At 44.7% G+C, this 16,866-nt stretch overlaps 1 protein-coding gene across 3 annotated transcripts in view; it reads left to right on the top strand.

Moving 5' to 3' along the window:
* Positions 1–16,866, top strand: part of LOC144684818 (synaptotagmin-7-like) — a 703,889-nt gene that overhangs the window by 675,163 nt on the left and 11,860 nt on the right. For all 3 annotated transcript variants that reach the window (XM_078549087.1, XM_078549086.1, XM_078549088.1), the window contains one exon: positions 6,977–7,146. In XM_078549087.1, coding sequence (XP_078405213.1) covers positions 6,977–7,146 — 170 coding nt within the window. The remainder of the gene's footprint in view (positions 1–6,976; positions 7,147–16,866) is intronic.

The following is a 16,866-nucleotide window of genomic DNA, read 5'->3' as shown; positions in this document are numbered from 1 at the left end:
GGGCATTATCTATTGCATCCACATGGCCATCAAGACAGCCTGTCAATTGTTAATGAAATCCATCAGGGCTTCCACTCCCTCAGCGTCCAACTTGTCTGCAACCACAACAAGAGTTACCTCCATGTCTGTGCTTGTTTTCCTCACAGCTGCCATGCCTCCTTTAAGCTCTGCTAGTCCAGGCTGGTTCAGATTTTCACTTCAATGTGCAAAGTGGATCCTTATGAATAAGGGAAATCCCTTGAAGAAATGGCTACTGACCCATCTACATTAGTCTTGGACAGGTTTAGAGGTGAATAAACCATTGCCACCTTCTCAGTAGGACAACAGTTGAACAGACCATCGGGCTTCTGAAGATACCATTACAGTATCTGAACCAGTTGAGTAGTGTCCCCTAACCCTCCTGCAAGGATCTTGGTCATTATTGTGCTCTACTGCCTTCTCTGCAACATACTCCTCCAGAGCGTTGTGGACCCTGAGGACAGTGAGGACCTGGAAGGAGGCAGCTAATTGTGAGAGGAGCAGGATGTAAGAGAGGAGGAGGAAGACGAGTCGGTGAGAAAACACTGAACAGAGAGGTGCCCCTGCTACATGCCAAGGTTGTCTACTGCTGCCATCCTTGCAAAGAGGACCTTGCTTTCTCCCTCCTGACCTCCAGCATTAGACCCAGGTCAGCATCGATGTAGCAAGAGACTCCCCTGCTGCCCCGGGTGCCTCTCTCCTGTGACATCTCACTTCTCTCTGATGCTGTGGAAGGCTTTGGCCCAATCAACAGCCTCAGTGATGGCTACCGTGAGGGGTCTAAATGAGTTCTGTGCTTCATCTGACCCAGCTCCAATCCCACTCCCACTGGCTGTAAGTTGACAGGGAACTCATTTCCATATCAATTAAGGGCTCACCCTATAAAAATCTGAACTTTAATCAGTTTTCCGGCAGAGGCAGACTTCTGACCCCAAAACAGACCTGGCTGCTGTTTCCACTCCCAGAGCAAAAATTCAGCCCATGATACCAACACAATTGTAAGGGTAGCACATTCAGGAAAATATATTAGACCAACTTTTTATTAATTTGTTAATTCTATATTCAATGAGCGAGATTGTGCACAGTGCTTCATCATATCACATGGCCTCCCCAAAACTAGAAGAAATTTACCCAGCCTTTCTCACAAAAATAATTTCCCTTTTGGCTGGAAAATGTTCCATTTTTTTGTGTTGTAATTGTTATCATAGCATTTTGTCATTGCAATACAAGTTGATCTCATGATATAAAGATCTTCAGGTAATGATGGAGTGAAATATTTAATGTTCAGAGCTGCTGCATTTTGAGTAACATCACGTCTTGATTTCTGATATTTTCTTTGCTAATGAAATTAATTAAGAACTTGTATAAATACCTCCACATCAAGGAGTATAGATGTGCCTTTTTTAAAGAAACATAAAATGACTCATGTCTACACTTTAGAAATTGTTAGATGATCCACTCAAAAAAAAACAGGCTGTTCGATCAAACACAGGTGCAATGCAGTGGTGACTCTAGATTGTTGTTCCTGTGCATTTATGATTGGCGGAGAACAGAATGATCTTATCAACCAGAGTACATGACCACTCAAACAAATTGAGCCAGAATGAATGAAATAAATTACTCCCCTTCTGTCTGTTTCTCACACTTAAACCGTTCAACTATTAGCATTGAAATGAAACTGTTTTAATGGACTTAAGAACCCACTTATTTTAAAAGCGTAAAAGCCAAAAACTGCGGATGCTGGAAATCCAAAACAAAAATAAAAATACCTGGAAAAATTCAGCAGGTCTGGCAGCATCTGCGAAGAGGAGCACAGTTAACGTTTCGAGTCCGTATGACTTTTTTACTTAGTTCTGTTGAAGAGTCATACGGACTCGAAACGTTAACTGTGTTCCTCTCCGCAGATGCTAACAGACCTGCTGAGTTTTTCCAGGTATTTTTATTTTTTATTTTAAAAGTGTATTGTTTTCATTAAAATAGTGGGCAAAGGAACATTCATAAAAATGTGTAAAATGTATATAGGCTTGTACTCAACACACTGGCTTCAAAGCCTTTGTGCCTTTGTGCTTCTCTGAATAATAGTTGGCAAATTGAACTAATTAATGTTTTATTTTAGGCAGCCTGTCACCTGGGACTTGGCCGAAAACTGTTTGAACATCTTTTGTTTTAGATTTTTTAAACAGCTGAGAGACTGATGGAGAGTAAGAGTGCTACAGATTTCCGGGACTTTCATTTTGAATGCTGAGCAATGATATAGACAGAAGATGATCTCAAACATTTATTAACTTGGTCACTTTTTTGTTTCATTCGATCAAAAGGTAAACCCAAAACTGCTGCTAGCAGAAGCTAAGAGAAGCCGCTGACAGCCACCGCCCATCAATCATCCAACCAGCAGAACAAGGCATGGGAACACTGCCACCTGCAAGTTCCCCTCCAAGCCACACACTATCCTGACTCTAAAATATATTTTTGTTCCTTCACTGTCGCTGCGTCAAAGCCCCGTAACTCCCTGCCTAACAGCACTGTAGTGTATCTACACCACATGGACTGCAGCGGTTTAAGGAGGAGATTCACCACCACCTTCTTAAGGGCATTTCAGGATGGACAGTAATGCTGGCCTTGCCAGTGACTCCCCCACACATGGACAAACATAAAACAGCAATTTTCATTTATAGAACGCCTTTAAAATAGAAAAAATTCTGAAGTGTGTTAGAGAAAATGACAGGCCCCAAACCAATAATTAAGATGTTAGAAATGATAACCAAAGATGAGTTTTAAGGAGTTTCTTGAGAGAGAAAAGAGGGGTAGAGAGCCTGAGGAGCTTAGGGAGGGAATCCCAAAGTGTGGGGCCACCAGCGGTAGGGGAAAGGAAAGGTATGGATGCACCAGAAGCCGGTCACAGAGGAATGTAGAGTTTGTAGAATTGTAGGATTGGAGGAGCTTGTAGAGATAGGAAGGGGCGAGAGCATGAAAGGATTTAAAGGTGAGGAGGAAAATGTTAAATTAGAAAGGCTAGGGGACCAGGAGCCAATGTAGGTCTGCAGCTTAGTGCAGCAGAGTTTTGGATGAACTGAAGTTTACAGAGATGGAGGATGAGAGGCCAGCCAGGAGAACATTGAAATAGTTGATCTGGAAGTGACAAAGCCATGGAAAAGAGTCAGCAGATGAGCTGAGGGGCAGAAGCAGATAATGTTACGAAAGGCAGAAGGTGAGAAGATCAGGTCAGGGTTGAATTGGACTTCAAGGTTAAGAAGAGTCTGGTCATGTTTTGGTTGGCATATTGAAATACTCAAGAGTATTCCAACATGACCAACAATGATTGGTCAATGATTCAGCCTGAGGCAATGGCAGGGGAGGGGGTGGCCTTGGTGTCAAGGGTGTGAAGTTTGGGACAGGGACCAAAGGTGATTTTAGTCTTTACAATGTTTAGTTGGAAGACCTTGTAGCTCTTCCACGGCTGGATGTCCAACAGGCAATTTAACAAACAGGCAGTTGAAGTGGTGGAAAAGTTTCCTTAACCTTGAAGTCCAATTCAACCTTGATCTGATCTTCTCACCCCATCTCTTTTCCAACGCAGAGATTGCCTATTCTGACTTTTGTAACATTATCTGGTGGAAAGGTAGAGCTTTTTGTTCTTCAGGGTGGGGTCAAGGATAGACCTTGGTAGACGCTGGGATAACAGTATTGTAGTTCAACGAAAGGGGCCAGGAATGGATCTTCACAACACTCCCAAAATATGGCACTGGGTGGGCATAGTAGTCATTATGGAAGATGTTCTTGCTATGATCAGAGATGAAAGACTCTATTCAAACAAGGGCAGTCCCAGCAGACTGAAAAACAGAAGAGGGTTGTGTAATCAATACAATGTCAAAGGTTGCAGAGAAGTTGAGAATGGATGGTGCAAACACATGTGGAGACTGGAGAAAAAATAAAGGTTATGGGCAGAATTTTGCCCTTGGTGGGCGTGCGGGCCCCTCCGGCTCGACGGCGGGTGGACAGCCGACCCCCGCCACCAAAACAGGGCCAGCCACCATTTTGAGTGGGCGGGCCAGTTAAGGCCTGCCCAGCAGCCTGCCCGACAGGAAACGCTATGCCCTTCCTGTGCGGGGGAGGGAGGGAATCCCCAACTGTCAAAGTGCGCTCTTTCGCGTATGTGCGCAAAAGAGCACACTGCTCCCTGAGACAAAGTGCTGTCTCAGGGAGATTACTAACAACCCAAAAAACTTTAAAAATAGAAAAATTTAAAAATTATTAACATGTCCCCCTCATGTGACAATGTCACACGAGATGGGACATGTTAATAAATATCACATAAAATGTATTAAAGTTTTTAAAAACGGAAATGAAACCTCATCCCGCCAGTGGATGAGGTTTCATGTGTTATCAGAAGCCCACTGGGGCTCCTGGCCTGCCCACCAGCCTTAAGGTCGGACGGGCAGGGTCTTTAATTACCTTAATTACTCTGTCAATGGCCTCAATTTATTTCACTGTCCGCCCGCCTTCCTAAAAATTTAAAGGGACCGGGATGACGAGCAGGCCCCGCCCCCAAATTGCCGACGGAAAAATTCAGGCCTATATATAGGGTGTTAGTTTGCAGCGACAGAGTCATCGAAGGTAGCTTTATAAGGTTAAAGGAGAAGAGGAATGATGCCAGTTTGAAAGAGAAGATTGCAGTAAAATACAGATTAATAAATGTTAATTTTATAAATTAAGGTTAAGTGTATACAGGTGGGGGACATTCATTGGATGATCACTTGAGCACATATTAAGAGAGACCGTTGACATTGGTGTTGGGCTGTAGAGTTAGGAGCTATACATTTGTCATGCTTCACTTTGTGAATAAACTGAAAACTGAGTAAAGATTGACTTCTGGTCCCCAATTGCCTGTCAGAAATTTAACAATAAGGTACAGAGAAATATTTACATAACAGTTGGTATGGGAGACAAGAAGTGAATAAACACAGAAAATGCTAGAAACACTTAGGAAGTCAGCCAAAATCTGGAGAGAGAAAATCAGAGTTAACGTTTCATGTCAATGACCTTTCATCAGAACCAGAAGAAGTTAGAGATACAACCAATTTTAAGCAAGAGGAGGTGGGGGTGCAGAGTGGAGGGGGAGAACTAAAAGGAAGACCTGTGATAGGCTGGAAGGCAGGAGAGATTAAATGACAAAAATAATGATGGTGTAAGGCAAAAGGGAACAAGTAAACAAACAAAAGATGGTCCTGGAGGAGATATAAAATGTTGATAATAAAACCTGTTGTCCAAGAAAATAGGAGAGCTGGTTATTATCTAAAGTTGTTGAACTCAATATCAAGTCCAGAAGGCTGAAAAATGTGTAATTAAAAGATGAGATGCTGTTTCTTGAGCTTGCAATGAGCTTCATTGGAACAACGTAGAACTCTAAACACAGAGTGGAGGTGTGGTGGAGAACTAAAATGGCAAGTATTGGAATTTTGGAGTCAGTCTTGCAGACTCAACTGTGGTTTTCAACAAATGACCACTCAATCTGTGTTTGGTCTCCCAAAATAGAGGAGCCAAGAAGAGAAATTTAGAAGGCCCCAGTTTATTAGGAATGCCATCAAGGTAGCTGAAGGTGACACTCATGAACAAGGTGAGCCCAGAAAGGGCATGGGGAGAGGTGGGAGAGACGTTTTCAGGGCTAGAGTGGAGGGTTCCTCTCCCACTCCTGATTCTACGACCTCTGCAATGCAACCAAATTCTTTAGCAGGCAACACTTTTTGCCAGTCCACTTCTTGCTAATGAATTGTGAACGTAACATTAGATTACATTTTCCTTCTTTCATTAAAATGAGCAAAATGTCTAATTATGAAATGTGCATAATTGATTTATACTTATATCAACATTTTTGCTAACATTAGCGAACGTAAGAAAGCATAGCTCATTGTTTCTAGCAGAAGATTCTGAGTGAATCTTCTTCCCGATGAACAAAATTTTCACTTGATTATATGATTACTATTTGGCTCTTACTCATTGTCTTCCTGCTAACGGGAACATGCAATGACTGTGGTATAATGGCAGCTCGTACAAAGTACTGTCAAAAATGTTAAAACAAACTGGTCCTTGCTGTGCCACCATTCACATGATTACATTAAATAATGCAAACAAGCAAGTGGCCTGTGAAAAACATGAATGTTCAGAATACCAAATGTGGCATCTTACCTTTCCAGCAATGAGAGTAGGCACTGAAAAGGTAGTTCCTGTTGACATCGCTGGGAAAATGGACCCAGTACAGAAACATATGATTTTAATATATTTTTTTCCTCCTTTTTGGTTCTTAGTCCCACTTCTTCTTTATTTTCTATTGCTTATTGTTTCTTTGTTCTGTCTTCATGGTCTATCTGACTACCACTGCAAGTACCAGAATTTTCTCTTATTTTCTGTCACTGGAAATCAAGAGAAAGCAAGAATAACTTATGTTTATATAGCAAGCATTGCCTATGTAAAGCAAGAGACATGGGACTGTCACAGCCATCAGTGATAGACGAAGCTTTGTACCAACATAAGAGCCCGCTGTATGTGTATCACTGCATTGAAATTTCAGTCCTAGACATCAATATGAATGTATCATTGAGGAAAAAGTGCACTTATACCAATGTGTTTTATTGTTGTGTGGTATACTTGTTATGCGACAGTCTAAATGTATCACCTTTGATTGCTCTTCCTACTATAGTCTCTCCCAGGATACCTCTAGTCACTAGTACTTAACCATGTTTTTACACTTACATGTTACAACCCAAATTGAAAGGACAGAATTTTTGTTATACAAAGTGTTTTTTACCACTCAAATATGTGTTATGAAGACTTTATATTCCTGGTATTATATTTTACTGAAATCTGAAAGCCAACTCCCTCTCTTTGTTTCTGTGCCTCTGAAGTACAAATTTTCCTCATTTTTGTTGTATGACAGCTGTTTCCATTTTTTCACTACCCTCAGGTTTCCCCTATGAGAAAGTAGTGCAGCGAGTTCTGTACCTTCAGGTCTTAGATTACGATCGCTTCAGTCGAAATGATCCCATCGGAGAGGTGTCATTACCATTAAATAAGGTGGACTTGACACAGACACAGACGTTCTGGAAAGAACTAAAGCCATGCAGTGATGGAAGTGTAAGTAACATTCAACTTTCCTTCATCCTATTATTTTGCAGATTTTAGCACATAGTGCAAGTGCAGTCTCAGGAATTCTGTGTTGCTATATTATAATATAGGCATTTTTGTGTCTCATGTTTCCTGGCAGCTTATTCTAAATATGTGGCACTCTTTGCATAAATATATTCCTAATAATTTTACTTTTAATAATTAAAATTTGTCTTTCTATAGGTTTAATTTTCTGAAAGAAATATCTATTGAGCAGAATTTTCCCGTTGGCGTGCAGGGGAGGGACCTGCATGCCGACGTGTCAAATGACATGCAGTGATGTTGGGCGAGCGTCCTGACTTCACCACGCTCCATTACGATATGTCGGTGGGTGAGCGGGCGATGATCTCCGATGCAGGCCCGTCACTAATTAATGGGCCACTTAAGGCCCTTGAGGCACCAATTAGTGGTGATTTTTCAGGGCCCGTGCGATCTTTGGGTCGTCGCACGGGTGCAACGGGCAGGCGGGTAGGAGACATTTGTATAAACCACATCCACAGGTGGGATAAGAGGACTCAGTGGGGTCACAAGTATGTTCTGTCAAATATTTAATTTGGAAAGTAACTGATACTTGCCTGTGTGAGCTGAAACACTTCAAAAGCATACCAGCTGCTTGGACTGGACTCTCAACTTTCAGGTCAGCACTCTGCAGTGAAAAATCATTTTGGGGCCTGCAGGTTTCAGGAAGCCTCCCCTTAGCCTGGAATGGGAGTTGAACTCTCCACTGGAAGCATCTCCTCTGAGGAGGAAGGGAGGGCTAGAAGGAGGAGGTGGCCAGGAGTGTACATTCAGCACCCAGGGGAGCCACCTTTGGGAGGGCAGGCACAGGCACAAGGGGTGCAGGGCCAAGAGGTAGTCCAAAGTGGAAGGGGCCACAGAATACGCCATTATCCTGCTGCCAGGGTATACAGGCGGCGAAGCAGCTACCTCAGTATGTCTGAGGTGCAGTGACAAAGGAGGCTCCGTCTCTCAAGGGAGACAGTCAACTATATCTGTCAGATGATTGGCCCTGAGATCTCCGCGAACAGTATGGGTGGACACCCCATGCCAGTGGCTGTAAAGGTCACAGTTGCCCTCAACTTCTATGCCTCTGGCACCTCCCAGGGCTCAGCGGGTGATCTTTGCGGTGTCTCCCAGTCAGCTGTCCACACTTGTGTCAAGCACGTTACAGACGCTCTGTTCAGACGGGCATTGACCTTCATCCACTACCGGTGGGATCCAGCAAGCCAGACACAGCGAGCCAGAGGCTTCACGGCCATTGCTGGCTTCCCCCGCGTCCAGGGTGCAATAGACTGTACACATGTGGCCATCAAGGCGCCAGCAGGTGAGCCCGGTGCCTTCGTCAACAGGAAGGGCTTCCACTCCATGAACGTGCAGATAGTGTGTGATCACAGGATGTAGATTTTACAAGTCTGTGCAAGGTACCCAGGCAGCTCCCACGACACCTACCTGCTCAGACACTCCCAGGTGCCGGGGCTCTTCAGTGCTCCGGCCCGGCTTGATGGATGGCTGCTGGGTGACAAGGGCTATCCCCACAGAAGGTGGCTTTTGACGCTTCTCTGCCATCCAAGAACAGAAGCTGAGCAGCGGTACAATAGGAGCCACGCCTCCACAAGGGCTGTTGTGGAAAGAGACCATTGGTCTTCTCAAAACGTTCTTCCGATGCCTGGACCGTTCAGGGGGCACACTCCAGTGCCCCCCAGATCGTGTATCACTGATATTGGTTGCATTCTGCGCTCTCCACAATCTTGCCCTGGAAGGGGGGATGCAGTGGATGAAGAAGATATAGACGCAGCGACTGCGGCTGCACACGATGAGTCCAGCAGTGAGTCCGAGGATGAGCATGCACAGGGAAATGCTGAGGGGGTAGACGCTGACCCGGGCATACTACAGGGAGGCAGGGACACCCGGGAGGCTTTAATCCAACAAACCTTCAGCTAGCACACCACAGATGGATCTCCAGGATAAGCCTGGGCTGCAGGCTCCATACTCGATTTCTAAGTGCTAAATCTGCCTGGAAATGAACATTAACTAAGGGCCTTGTCAATAAAGCTGAATATCATACAAATCACTCATAACATTATTGGTAACCATCCACCTGCAGAAGAAAATAGGCACCCCCAGCCATGGTGACATGCCTGAATTTAATATTATAACAAAAGGAACTTAAGAAAACAAAATAACAAAGGTGTTAAACATTACACCAATTCATAAAGACCTTATTGTGGGTCAACACAAAAGCACCAGTGATAAACCCATGGTGTGCCTAAGGTGCCTTATCTTTACGTTTCTGGGTGCTACGTCTTGGCGCTGTCCCCTCGCTGGGAGTGACATCTGAGACAGCCTGCTGACACTGCTGTCCTATTTGCCTCGATGACCTTGGTGGACGTCCTCTGACCCGTGGAGCCTGTGCTGGCCCCGCCTGGGAGGGAGCTGCCAGTTCCACAGCTGGCATCTCCCCAGTCGTCGCAGCCTCACCGGATGCAATGGTCACTTGCAGGGGGGGCGGACGAGCTGCCGCCCTCATCCGGAGCGCCCTGAGAGGAGTCCGCAGAGACGACAGGCAGCTGCTGCGCCAACATGAGGTCAGTTCAGACCTCTCTGCTCACCGTGGATGGATGGGCACCGAGCTGGGAAACTTGTTGCCCAGGCCATCTCCCACAATGGCACTGACCAGCTGAGGTCAATGTGAGGGCCTGCTGGTCAGAGCACATCCCCAGGAAGCCCTGATGGGTCTCCTAGAGTCGCCTCTCCACGAGAGTCGCCACTCCATGGAGGATGCATGGTGCTCGGACATGAGCCTCATTGCATCGGTGATAGTCCGAGTAGACTTCTCTATCACGGACACCAAGCTTAGCATAGCCTCATGTATCTCCACAAGATGCTCCTGCACACCCAGCCGCATTTCCTGCACCTGCTGCGTCGCGGACGACTCCAGAGGCACATCATCAGGCACCGACTAGGCATGTGCCTGGCCCCCTGCAGTCCTCCAACTGCTGGCATCATGGACACTCTCTGTCTCCGCCAGCTCCTTCAGTGACTGTGAAATGCCCTCACCGCTGTGCCCCGGGACACTAGACGATGATTTAATGCCCACCGAGGTGCTATTATCTGCGCTGGTGCCTGCCTGGCAGAGATGGTGTGATGCTGATGAGTCTGAGATTTCAGAGCCCTCAGGTGTGAGAGGGGGCACCTGCTGCTCCTCCTCCCGGCCCTGCTCCGCTGATGCTGAAAGGAAGAACAAGGATTAGTTAATGTGGAGACAATGTCAATGTGCATCCCTGTCCCCCGCATCATTATGTGTTCATCCTTCCATAAGCAATAGTCAAGCCATGTTGCAAAATTAAATCACTGAACATTCAGCAATGCCATGGCTGTTGGGAGAACAATGGTGACCTCAGTGCTGGGCAAACATACCTGCCCGTGGCACCCCAGCCTCACCGACACCGGTGGACCTGGACACATGGTGCCTCTCCAGATCTAGGGCCTCCTGCTCGAACCAAGTAAGCATCGCCACCTGGACCGGTCTTGCGCCAGTCCTCTCCTGCTTGGCGGCATTATGTGCATTCTTCTGCTGAAAAGGAGAGAAGAGCATTGATTAGTGCTACTTGTACCTGGATTCTCTTCACGGACAGTCCACCCCAACCAGAGTGGGATATTGTAGGGCTCCAGTGCCTCCTTGCCCCGCTGCTGCCGAACACTCTCACAAAGATGCCAGGCATGTCTCCCCCCTACCACCCCCCTTGGCCAAGTGCTGCCTACATCACATGTGGAACTACACGGTCTAACCTTCCATAGCAAGGAGGCGCAATCACATGGAGCGCAGAGGACAGCAGAGCAATCGGTGCCACACCACCTTGAAGCTCCCCTCCCAGCATGTCATCACCCTGACTTTGACATGTCCTGGAGTTCCAGCACTGCGCCTAGGTGCAGCTCCTCCAAGTAGCCCCCCCAAAACAGTAATGCGGGTCTCAGTGTACCACATGCTGCGGGGGCAGAACCCATCACTTCACCACCCTCTCAGGCTGACCTTGGCATGGGCAATATCTGCTGGCCCACCCAGCGAAGGACACATGCCGTCAATAATTCACTAAGTCACTACACTCAGGTGGGGGGCACCAGGGGGGAAAGCCTACTGGCTGGGTTAAGTGACCAATGCCAACATTTTCCTCACCCTTCCCGAGCACAACAGGTCATTGAAGCGCTTGCGACACTAGATCCAGGTGCACTGCACCACGTCGTGGGCACTCACCACCTCTGCCACCTCCTCCCAGGCACGTTTGGTCATGCTGGGGGCCCTCCTCCTCCCAACCTGGGGTACCAGGACCTCCTGCTGTGCTGCCACCTCCTTGCTCACCAACAGCGCTCTGGGGAGCCCTTCCAGTAGCCGTGTTTGACAGCCTTTGAAAGGCTGCAGCAGCTTTTTTAAACAGGCCGCCGGCTCGCCATTGGACCCGGTGCTCATTGCAGCCCCACCAGTGCCCGCCCACTCCAGCTGTCCTGGGGAGCCGTGATTCACACTGGGCGGGCCTTAATTGGCCCGCCCACCTAAAATGGCAGCACGGACCCGATCATGGGTGGCGATCGGGTCCGCGCCCGTTCCCGCTCTGCCTGCCCAACAGGCAGAAAATTCTGCCCATTGTAACATTATTTTACAAGAACATAGGGACATATGAAATAGGATCAGGAGGAGGCCATTTGACCCATCGAGCCTGCTCTACCGTTCAAACAGATCATGGCTGATCAGCTACCTCCATGCCATTTTTCCCCACTATCCTCATATCCCTAGATGTCATCGTATCTAGAAATCTATCGCTTTGTGTCTTGAACATGCTCAATGATTGAGCATCGACAACCCTCTGGGTAGAGAATTCCAAAGATTCACCACCCTCTGAGTTAAGAAATTCCTTATCTCAGTTTTAAATGGCCTGTCCCTTATTCTGAGACTGTCTCTCCTGGTTCTGGACTCACCAGCCAGGGGAAGTATCCTATCCACATCTACCCTGTCATGCCTGTAAGAATTTTAAGTTTCAATAAATTCACCTCTCATTCTTCAAAACTTTAGAGAATACAGGCCCAGTTTCCTCAATCTCCCCTCATAAGACAGTCCCATCCAGGGATTAGTCTGGTGAACCTCCATTGCACTCCTTCTAGGGAAAGTATCCTTAGATAAGGAGACTAAAACTGTATCCAATATTTCAGGTGCAGTCTCACCAAGCTCCAAACAATTGCAACAAGACATCTTTAGTCCTGTCCTAACTCTAACCCTTTTCAATGAAGGCCAACATACCCTTGCCTTCCTAATTACTTTCTGCACCTGCGTGCTAGCTTTTAGTGACTCATGAACGAGGACACCCAGGTTCCTTTGGACATCAACACTTCCCAAACTTCCCATTTACTTAGCCTGTCCAAATCCCCTTGAAACATACTTGCATCCTTCTCACTCCTCACATCAGCAAATTTGGAAATATTATATTTGGTCCCCACATCCAAATCATATATATATATATATATATATGTATATATATTGTGAACAGCTGTGGCCCAAGCACTGATCCTTGTGGTAACCCATTAGTAACAGCCTGCCATCCTGAGAATGACCCATTTATTCCTGCTCTCTTTTTTCTGCCTGTTAACCAATTCTCAGTCCATAGAGGTGCATTACTCCCAATCCCATGTGCTCTAATTTTGTTTACTAACTCCTGTGTTGGACCTTATCAAAAACCTTCTGAAAATCCAAATACATCACATCTACTGGTTCTCTTTTAACTATGCTACAAGTAACGTCCTCAAAAAACTCCCAACAGGTTTGTCAAGCATGATTTCCCTGTCATAAATCCATGTTGACGCTGCCCAATCCTATCATTATTTTCTAAGTGTCCAGTTATAACACCCTTTGTCACAGATTCTAACATTTTCCCTCCTATTATGCCAAACTAACAGATCTGTAGTTCTCTGTTTTCTCTCTCCCTCCCTTCTTAAACAATGGGGTTACATTTGCTACTTCCCAGTCTGCAGAAACATTTCCAGAATCTATAGAGTTTTGAAAGATAACCACCAATCTATCCAGTATCTCTATAGCCACCTCCTTCAATACTTTGAGATGTAGCTCATCTGGTCCAAGAGATTTATTAACCTTCAATCCAATTAATTTTTCAAGTACTACCTCTTTATGAATACTAATTTCTTTCAGTTCCTTATTTTCATAAGTCCCTTGGTTCCCTAGCATTTCTGGGAGATTTTCTGTATCCTCCTCCATGAAGACAGACATAAAGTAACTGTTTCATATCTCTGCCTATTCTCCATTATAAATTCTCCTGTCTCCGCTTGTAATGGACCCACATTTGTCCTTGCTAATCTTTTCCTTTTCACATACCTTAAGAAGCTTTCACAGGTCCACCTTAGTAGAGTAAGAACCAAAAAGAAAGGTAGAAAAAGCAAAAGGAAACAAACACCTCCTTCCACACACCCCCATCACTGAACTCCCCCACCCACCAAACTCTCAGGAATGCACTCAGTTCCTCAGCTGCACTCATTTGCCCAAATGTTCATAAAATTACATAGGAGAATTCACAATGCCACTTAACTCTCTGTTTACTCACACTTCAATTGAAATAAAATACATCAGAAGAATTCAAATAATTCTGACTAATATTCCAAACATTAGTCATCATTACTCATTACTCTTTATTACTCTAACAAATTGCATTAGTTATTGAAAAACATTACTCAATCTAGTTTGTATGCGGTACAAAACTTTGACAGTACAGGATGATAGCAGATTTCAGGAGGGTTAGTGAAGTAAGCAGCCGTATGGCAGGTGCAGCTTAATACGGATATGGGTGAAGTGATGCACTTTGGTGGAAAGACGTGGAGAGGCAGTAAATCTTAACTGTATTATTTTGAGGGTGTGCATACTCACGAATCTTTGAGAGTGGCAGGACATGTTGATAAGGTGTTTAAGAGTGCATATGGAATACTTGACTTTGTAAATAGGGAATTTTCAAACAAGGAAGTCATGCTAACTTTTACAGATATCTGACTAGGCCTTGACTGGAGTAGTATGTACAATTCTGGGAACCACACTTTAGAAAGGATGTCAAAGCCCTGGAGAAAATACAGAGAAGATTTACAGGATCATCCCTGGACTGAGGGAGTTCAGTTATGTAGAGAGATTAGAAGAGCTGTGATTGTTCTTCTTAGAGCAGAGAAGGTTAATGGGGGAACTTAATGGAATATTCAAAATTATGAGAGGCTTTGATAGAGAATCTAGGGAGAAACCATTCCTTGGTCAACTGGATCATAAATTTAATATGATTGGCAAAAAAAACTAGAGAAATGTCTTCACACTGTTGGCAAGCTCTGGATGCACTACCTCTGAGTGTGGTGGAATCAGATTCCATCGGAATTTTAAAAAGGCAATTGGGCATATTCTTGAAGGAGACTCGCTTTCAGAGTTACATGAAAAAGCTAGGGTGTGGGACTAAGCTAGACAGCTCTTTCATGAGCCAGCACAAATGTGACAGGCAAATGGCTGGCTCCTATGCTATAAGATTCCATAAGAAATTCGCTTGGAGTGTCTTTTCTGGGCATTTGTACAGATGCATTATGATGTTACCACTCAATGTTATTTTTGACCGGAATTACACATGATTCCAATATGCTTGAAAATGCATCAAATTGATCATAAAATTTTCTTCGGGGCACATACCCTAATACAACACTCCTAAACACTGGATGACTGGATAATAGAGTCAAGGAGGTCTACAGCACAGAAAAAGGCCCATCGAGTCTGCGTCGGTCAAACATAAGTTATTGCAATGGATACTTATCCTGATTTACCAAGAACCCAGACTTGAAAAATCAAATTGAAATGCTCAATTGCATTTGAGCTAGATTATGCAAAGGTATTTGTGGATACTGGGAATGTGGATGATCAAGGTATCACTATAAAAGGAATGTCCACAAAATACCAGGCAATCTTTGACTGTTCATCACGATTTGATTCATACTTGTAAGCCCTCCGTAGCATCAGAGAGCTAGTGCAACTTCATACCAAAGTGATGCCTGTAATGCACTGCTTGAAAATTGTGAGTGGCTTATCCTGCACAACCACCTATGCAAAGTTATGACTTCTCCGCTGCATTTTAGTCTATAAATCTGTCATTCCTGCTGAAAATTTGTAACTTTAAATTTATTTTATTTTTGGGAAATTAGGGGTGAATACCAAATGCTGGTCTTGCTGGTGATGCACACATCCCATGAAAGAATAAAAAAGAAAGCAATCAAGGACACGCATGTTATAGTTGATTCATTAACTAGTCTTCATGAATGAACACAATTTTCCTTTATTTAACACTAAAATGATTTCCTTCCATTCACATCAGTGGTAATTGTCCCAGAGGAGTTCAGCACCGACTCACCTATTGAGAAATGTTTTCTTCTCAATTCAATTCTCAAGGTCTACGCAGGTTATTAGTAAACAGAATCTTGACTGTGACAGGTAGAAAGTGTCAAAGATGAAAGCAAATGATACAATCTTCACCTTGCCAAATGTTTGATCACTTTCTGTCAAGCTTTCAAGCTTAGGAAGGTAAACTATAAAGAATGTGAATATTAAGAAATCATTTGTGGATTGTTAAGAAAAATGTTGCTTTTACCTGACATCCTCTTTGAACATTTCTTTCACACTGGTTGCTGATGAGACGCTCACCATCTGCCTTGAACTGAACTCAGAGATCAAACTTTGAAAATTACTGTTCAGACTTTTGAAGTGCAAAGTGGGTAGAAAATTGAGAATATTTTTAGAAACTGGTGATGAATAGACAGCAGAAGGCATCAGTCACACTTGCCGCTCATTCAACACCTTCATATGCCTTGACTTTAGAATGGATGGTTGTTATTTGTGGCACCCTCATAACAAAAAAATAAATTAAATACCCCCTTCTGTATGCCACTCAGTCTTCTGTTAAAGCTATTTTGTCTGGATTCTCTATTACTGAGGCCACTATAAGCAACATGCATAATGTCACTGTTGAAGACAAAAGGTTACTTGCCCATCCTTCCAACTAACTATGTACCAGTACTAAGTGAACTTCTCAATCTTATGCACTCACCCTAATCACTGTTATCACTTGAGCTGAGGTTAGGGATAAGGTTTGAGGATAGAAGAAAGAAAAATGAATTGGCATGAATAGAACTTTGGAGAAAAAAACTTTTTTTATTTATTCATTCATGGGATGTTGGTGTCGCTGGCTAGGCCAGCATTTGTTGCCTATCCCTAATTGTCCTTGAGAAGGTGGTGGTGAGCTGCCTTCTTCAACCACTGCAGTCCATGTGGTGTAGGTACACCCATAATGCTGTTAGGGATGAGCTCCAGTATTTTGACCCAGCGACAGTGAAGGAACAGCGATATATTTCCAAGTCAGGATGGTGAGTGGCTTGGAGGGGAACTTCCAGGTGGTGGTGTTCCCTTGTATCTGCTGCTCTTGTCCTTCTGGATGGTAGTGGTCGTGGGTTTGAAAGGTGCTGACCAAGGGACCTTGGTGAATTCCTGCAGTGCATCTTGTAGATGGTACACACTGCTGCACCATGCGTCAGTGATGGAGGGAATGAATATTTAAAGTTTTGGATGGGGTGCCAATCGAGCAGGCTGCTTTGTCCTGGATGGTGTCCAGCTTCTTGAGTGTT

Source organism: Cetorhinus maximus, chromosome 9 (genome assembly GCF_964194155.1).
Source record: "Cetorhinus maximus chromosome 9, sCetMax3.hap1.1, whole genome shotgun sequence".
Taxonomy (NCBI): Eukaryota; Metazoa; Chordata; class Chondrichthyes; order Lamniformes; family Cetorhinidae; genus Cetorhinus; species Cetorhinus maximus.
This window is presented reverse-complemented; position numbering and strand designations above follow the sequence as displayed.